The 7,440-nt window shown below is 41.9% G+C and overlaps 1 protein-coding gene across 1 annotated transcript in view; it reads right to left on the bottom strand.

Annotated features, from left to right (window-relative positions):
* Positions 1-258: 258 nt before the first annotated feature.
* The window catches only part of kptn (kaptin (actin binding protein)), a 10,839-nt gene continuing 3,657 nt past the window's right edge, over positions 259-7,440 (bottom strand). The window contains 10 exon segments of the mRNA XM_031871572.1: positions 259-655; positions 1,285-1,458; positions 2,333-2,468; positions 2,634-2,697; positions 2,854-2,958; positions 4,307-4,413; positions 4,882-4,955; positions 6,662-6,740; positions 7,166-7,177; positions 7,387-7,417. Of these exon segments, the coding sequence (XP_031727432.1) occupies positions 491-655; positions 1,285-1,458; positions 2,333-2,468; positions 2,634-2,697; positions 2,854-2,958; positions 4,307-4,413; positions 4,882-4,955; positions 6,662-6,740; positions 7,166-7,177; positions 7,387-7,417 (947 nt within the window). The 3' untranslated portion in view covers positions 259-490.

The raw sequence follows: 7,440 nt of genomic DNA, 5'->3' as shown, positions 1-7,440 counted from the left end.
GTGAGCACCGATAATTCAAATCTGTCATTAAATCAATTTTTATATATAGAAATAAAAATAAATTGCTGCACTTCTTTCAGTGGAATTCTGTCACTGTCCCGAGACACAGAGTCTCAAAAAGATGAACTAAAAAAGGTAGTTTGCACTAGAAAGGAGTGAAATAATCTCACTCCATTGGCATCTGACATGTGAAAAAGTAACATTCAAGGAAGTGCACAGTAAATAAATACTCGACAAACAACAAGAACAGTGAGAGTGTACAGACCCAAATGTGATTTATTATCTGGAAAAGACTAAACACTCTACAGCACATCCTTGTTTTGACCACAGAGCAGAGTGTGACTGTTTTTAGGTGGCTAATGTGATGTTAGCATCTGTAAATGGAACTGTTAATGAATACTGAGAAAATCCTTCCTGTTCCACCGGTAAATGTGGCAAACACTTCAGTCTGATCCATCAGGACTCACATGTTGAAAACACACTGTTTTTCTTAAGATGATGGTGTCTGAGCTGCACACTCCTCTTTCTCAGCAGGAGCATCTTTCTCCTCGGCGTCCTGCTCTTTGGCCGACTCCGGCTCAGAGCCGGCCGTGAGTGCTGACACCCTGAGGGCGAGCCGATTGAGGACCAAATCGGCGGTGCTGGTGAGAGAGTGCTGAAAAGACGAGGGAAGGAAACAACACAACATGAGGTGAGGTACACATTACGCCGAGACAGATTTGAGGAAAGTCTGTTGAATTCATTTGCACAGGGGGAATATCGCCGCTGAAGCTTTGCTTTAGTAACGTCTGGGCCTGTGTTGAGCTGACGTGTGAGGGTGACTAAGCTGAAAACGCTGGAGATTTTTATTGTTTAAGTCATTATTAATGCCAACTTCACCTGCTCAGTGATGGAGAATAAATGCTGCATCACACTTTCACTGAAAAAAAATCATTTTAATTGACAAAAGCAAATAAAAAAAGCATTTTATTTGAGTATTTGGTCATCATGTCTTCATTAGTGTTACATCAGTTCAACTACTTCCTCAGAGGAGACAAAACGAGCACAAATCAGTTCTATCAATCCTGCTGCAATTTCCTCTGGTGGCCAGTAGAGGTCAGCAACTACTTGATGCTTCAAGTCACTTCGCCATTAGAAATAACATCTTTTCTCCAGTTCGAGAGCGTGCTTCTGTGTTTGACTTAGTAAGCGGATGATCTATCTATTAGGGTAATATGCAGAACAACAGCAGGGGGAAGAGCAGAGAGGCACCGGCCCTGATGGAACACAGCTTACTCTACATACCTGTAAGATATGCAGCCCCTTCAGCGTGAGGACAGCCAGCTCTCTCAAACCGTCCCCGGTCAAGTCTAAGTAGATGATGGACAGCAGAGGACTCTTGAAACTCCGCCTCCACTGCAGCTGAAACTGTCCGTCACTTCTTCTCTCTGCTGGCTGGAATTTGTAACAAAGAAGTTCCTGCACGGGCAAAAAAAGGCAGACGACATCGTCATCACCGAGATCTCGCCACATGAATCAGTCAAACTGATGAGATGTCCGAGAAAGTTAAGACAAACAAAATTATCTCATGTTTCATTATATTCAATTGCTGAATACGTCATTTTACAGTCATTGTTATAATCAATGTAATGCTGTCCAATGGGGGAGGGTAAGGCGTTAATGATGCGCCTACAATATTGGTCAAATAACATATACATGATATATGTTTTGAAAGAAATATTGTGTATGTATCCAAAGCCCAATAGTTCTTCTTCCTCTGTGCCATACAGCTCCATTGTTGTCCACAAACTATTAAAAACTCATCACTGATAAACACTGTAGCACTGGGTGACGTTTGACTTCATCAGCATGAACACACACACTCTGTTTTATTTCAACGCAATCCCACAAACACCATCCTGCTGCCCCAAATACTCAATAGAGCACCAAATGTGTATTAATCCACTGCTGGAAATAGTCCCCGACAACATGCACCGATTCCTCCTGTTTGAGTAATTGACCAGCAGTTTTAGGAAATTACTGAGCCTTTCTAAAAATTGATTGAAAGATTTATTTTATTAAAAAGATGTATGTCCTCAGTTGCACCTACTGTGGTTGGAGCTGAGAGCCACAGTTAGGCTGGGGAAGTTGGAAAGTTCAAGGGGAAGGACTAAGGCCTTGTTGGTTTTGATCTTTTCATGGGATTTATTGACAACAAAAAGATATGGAATTTGACCAGCTTTATGGTCGTCATGGAGGCGTAGCACCCACCCTGAAGTTCCCCCTCAGGTACACACTGTTAGTTCTGTTAAAGTACTATTAATAAAGTCTATTAGTAAAAAAGAGCTCTGACCTGCCCATATGTTCCCAACAGCACCTCCTTCTGCCCGTCAAAATCCAGGTCAATGACCAGAGCGCAGAGCACTGCGTCCCACTGGTCGCTCTCTGAGAGGCACACCGAGTGAGACAAGCCTCGCTCCTGGACATCTCTGAGAAAACACACACACACACACACACACACACACACACACACACACACACAAATAACACACTTATCTGAAGACAGAGACATTTTCTCAACCAAAATAATGTCAGAGTGAAAATGCCCAAAACCAAGCGATTGCTCCACTGATATCTTTAGAAAGTATTCTGACCTGTAGACAACTGCCATCTCTATGGTACTGGTTACCAGAAGATTGTAGCTTTCCATTTCCACACCTGGAAAAAACAAAAGACACACACCATCAAAGTCCTTGATTTTCTACCAGACTTAAATATCCACAGTGACGACCAGCCTCTCCAAAAAGGAGCAAATTGTAGAAGAGACAGACGGGGATGCTGTAGACGTGTAACTAAAATAGACCAGTAACATACTTCTCTCTCCGCTGGGCTGGTCGGGCTCAGTTTGGCAGCTCAGAGGGAACAGCAGCACTGAAGAGATTGGACTGTCAAACTGGAAGCGCCAGCTCTGCAAAACCTCTGATGGAAAAAAAAAAGAGAAAAGATTGTACATCCTTAAAACACACCTACTAGTCCTACAGTATTATCAGCATTACTGCATCTCGTAGTCATGTATTACAGAACAAAGATGGAATTTATTTAAAAAAAGATATATATGTCGAAAATCCCCCCAAAAAAGGAATTAAGACCAGTTTCCACACTTAAATCAAAAAAATATATATCTTTGCTTTGCATTTACATATTTGAAAAGTCCCTGCACACCCACAATGCAACAACACAGGCACATTTAATTACCGTGACAAATCACTCCCTATTTACTATGCACTTTTCTTAGCATGTACATTAGCTTCTGCTAGGAATCCTACAATGCAATGCATCACATGTCACAGATACAAAATGTACAACTGTGACACAGGTTACAATAATAACTTTGATGATAAAATGAATGATGGCTGAACTCTGATAGCTTTCAGGGTCCTGGTATTGCAAGCATGCTATCATGCCACGTGACCCTGCGTTGTTTTGACGGAGCCCCCTGTGTCGGCATCCCTGCGGCACCGCAGGACGCTGGCTCCAATCAAATGAAAGAAAGGGGCCGCCTCGATGGGGTTAACCAATAGCGAATGGGTGTAGCGCGTGCGAGGTAGAGCGAGGTATTCCGACTTTGGACTGTTCACCCATTAGTCCAAGATGGTTGCCCCCACTGCTAGCCTTGTAGTCGCATTGTATAAATAGCATGAATTGGCTACGTAATGCATTTGTAGCAGTTCATCAACAAGTCAAACCACATCCGTGTGTTCTGTGTTAATTTGGGGTTTTAGTTAGTAACTGACAGCGACGGAGGATTTGCAGCCATTTTGCCACAGGTTCGTTGACACCTTTCTAGTTCTTTTTCACAAAGTTGGTGATATAGTAGCTGTCAGAAACTCCTGATATCTCCAACTTAATTGAATTAAAACTAGGAGGCTGACCATTTTTTCCAGTTATGCTGCTTGTAATGGCAGTGTGAGCGATATGAGATGAGTGTGGGAGCAGCCCTCCTCTTGAATGACATCGCTCTAACTCTCCTGTTATGGTGGGACACATCGAAGCGATGAAGTCCAGTGGCCCTACTTAGTTCCTAGCATAGCTCCACAGAGGTCTAATCAGTCACAATAAGTAACACCTGTGCGGGATCGCAGTGCCTTTAAGCGGCACCCACACTGGCCTCATGAATAATGCAATAATGCAAAAGGTGCAGATGTGTTCAGCACCCCCGAAGGAAGGAAGGGGGGGGATTTCACTGTATTCCTCAATCACACTTTAGAGGGAAAGAAGTCATGTGATAGAGCTGAAATTCCATTATACTGTGTCTGGTCTCCCTCACCTGGTCCTGTCTGGTTGACCAGAGCCAGTCCAACGCAGCCATTCTGACAGCCAAACGCTGAGAGTCGCCGGCCACCAGCGATACTCAACATGTCCAACCATAGCACACTGTGTGGAGGGAGGGGAGACACAACCAATACACACACACGGTTATGGATCTCACACATTTAGCTCAGCAAATGTGTTCATATATTTATGCAGAACAAATGCTGGTGATGTCTTCATTCTCTGTGTGTTTTGTCTCATTGTGAATAATCTCAACTCGTCACTCTTTTCTTTGTCTGCTGAATGTCATATTGCTGATGTCCTCTTTTGATACTTTTATCACAGGCCGTGAGAACGACGCTAGTATTGTTTTCACCTTGTCTGTGTTTGAGTCATCTTCACTACACTGCTATAAAGTTTTGTGCCTGCATCTTGCACGGTTGTTGTGATGCTATTGTGGTCACACAATCAGACAAACAGAAATACCTGTGCCTAGTCGGTGTCTCCAGGACCCCATTTTGCCATGGTGACTCACAGACAGAAAACAATACCAGCGTCGCTGCTGGTATCTACAGATACAGAGGGACTAACTTGCTGGGCAGTTGTTGTAGTTCAGGGAAGAGTCTCTCCACTGGCTGCTCTTCAAACTGGTGGAGGGAGGCGTTCTGTTGGGAATAGGAGAATCAGGCACAATGAATCAAAATCAAACGTCTCCTACAGATATGCAAAACTCATTACCATCTTGTTTCATCTCTTTTGCTGAGAAAAAACAGCCTTCCTGTTGCTTTCATCCCTTTTAGAACATGAGTCGTCTCTTTGACAGAACAATGAATCTTGATGTTGTTTCCAACTTTGAAACTCAACTTCTAAGCCACTCAACATCCACATTTACAGAATCCATCTATTGAAGGAGTTCATGTGATGTGACTGAAAGCACCAGAAGGGCTTCCATGTTTAAGTCAGAATGTTGTGACAAATGATTCTTGTGTTTTCTACTCTTTTATACTTTAATTGAGAAGACAACCCTCGTGTAGTGGTCTTTTGGTATATTTACTTGAAAAATAACTAAACAAAATGTCGAAATAATAATATTCTATCGATTTTTGTTTCAATTTCCATTCCTCATCTCCACAGGACAAATACAGTTTAATTTTCAGAAATACTTCGACAAATACATTTAATTAAAGGGCAAAAAAAAAATGCAATGATAAAAAATATACAATAAAAAGAGTTATACAAATGAACTACATTATCTACTTTAGAGAGGTGTCAAAAAATAAGAAGTAATAATACCCACACATGAGAACATATACACTGTGTGCACAACTACAACTACAGCGCTCTCAGTCAATCCAAACTGTTAATAAACCTCAAACCTGAATATTAAAGAAAGTAAAAGTAAGGTTTTGGCTTTCTTAGGAGAATATCTATGTGTGCACAATTATTATGCAACTAAATGAAAAACTTGAACATTTTCCCATCTCACTTGTTTATTGTGATCCGTTAAAGTGAGAATAATAAACAAAAAACTCAAAATTTACAAATAAACATTTCTGACATTTCAAAAAAAATAAAAAATCAGTGCCCAATACAGCCCCCCTTCTTTTCAATAATAGTAATAAGCCTCCATTCATGTATTCTGTCACTTTCTTGATCTGTTGACAATCAACCACAGCCTCCCACACACTGTTCAGAGAGGTGGACCTGTAAATCTCCCGTTTAAGAAGGGCCCACAAGTTCAACAAGTTAGCTTTGGGAGTTTATTTTGAGTCCATCTTCAACCTGAAAAGGTCCAACTAGCTCATCTTTAATAATACCAGCTAGTTGGACCTTTTTCGGGTTGAAGATGGACTCAAAATCAACTCCCAAACCTACGGCCAGTTTTTAGAAGACACTTTCTTCAAGCAGTGATCCAGGAAAAAGTCTGCATCTTTATTAAAGAAGACCATGAGGACAATGCTCCATCGCATGCATCCAAGTACTCCACTGCGTGGCCAGCAAAGGCCTTAAAGATGAAAGGATACTGACATGGCCCCCTTCCTCACCTAAACCCTACTGAGAACTTGTGGGCCCTTCTTAAACAGGAGACTTACGGTGAAGGAAAACAGTTTGGATTGACTGAGCGCACTGTAATGAATCCTCAAAAATACAACTTGCCTAATAATTGTGCACACAGTGTACTCACATAAACACACAATTATTTACATACACACATTTCTACATAAATAAGAGGAAAAGATTTAATCTACATTTTCATGTTTTGATCAAAATCTTATCCTACACACACACACACACACACACACACACACACACACACACACACACACACACACACACACACACACACACACACAGACACACACAATCTGACCTCCTTGTACAGGTGGATCCTCTGGTCGTGTCCACTGAGCAGAAACACCGTCTCTCGGCCTCCTTCGTCACACTGCACCCTGTCAGAGAGAAAAGGCCGCTGACATTCCCCATCCAGATGCACCCCGTCATGTTACTCTGTCAGACACTGTCCGTACAGACGCTGCTGACTGACAACGTGACGACCTTGACGACACTAAAACCCATAAAATCCGATTTGGAGCCGCATATTAAATGAGACACGGTAAAATGATTGATTCCTGCTGTGAAATCAATTCACTGTAGCAATAGAAGTACACCGTTTCACTGAGGCACTAATAATGTATAAAAAATGAAAAGTCGTATGTTTATATGAGTGTGAATACATATATTAATGGGAATGTTGTTGGCCTGTTTAAATCGAGCATAATCAATAATCACAAGGAGCTGCTGATGTAGAAATAAGTGTGAAAGAAAACACAGTTATTTTGATTCATATCATTGAGTCTACATAAACATTTTCTACTCACAAAGTCGCCTCCTACAGATGTAATTGTAAATCTATCAGTGACACTACATCACATTATTGACCACAGTGGGACACTGATTGGACTGTGAACATTTACTATACTTGCAGTAGAAGAGTGTGTGAGCTGCTTTGTGACGACGTCTTCCCTTTGCTCCGTTGTGAAGGAAAGCTGCTCCTTGCTGGTTCGGCCTGCAGCGGTAGTTAGTTGCCATGCCAACTGAGGTGTGAACTGGAGCTCTCTTTGTGAGACTGAAAGGCCGGGATGAGCCCCC

The sequence above is a fragment of the Anarrhichthys ocellatus genome, unplaced genomic scaffold, assembly GCF_004355925.1.
Source record: "Anarrhichthys ocellatus isolate YVR2014 unplaced genomic scaffold, GSC_Weel_1.0 scaffold59, whole genome shotgun sequence".
In the NCBI taxonomy this organism is placed as follows: domain Eukaryota; kingdom Metazoa; phylum Chordata; class Actinopteri; order Perciformes; family Anarhichadidae; genus Anarrhichthys; species Anarrhichthys ocellatus.
The sequence above is the reverse complement of the archived record's forward strand: the minus strand, read 5'-3'. Positions and strand labels throughout refer to the sequence as shown.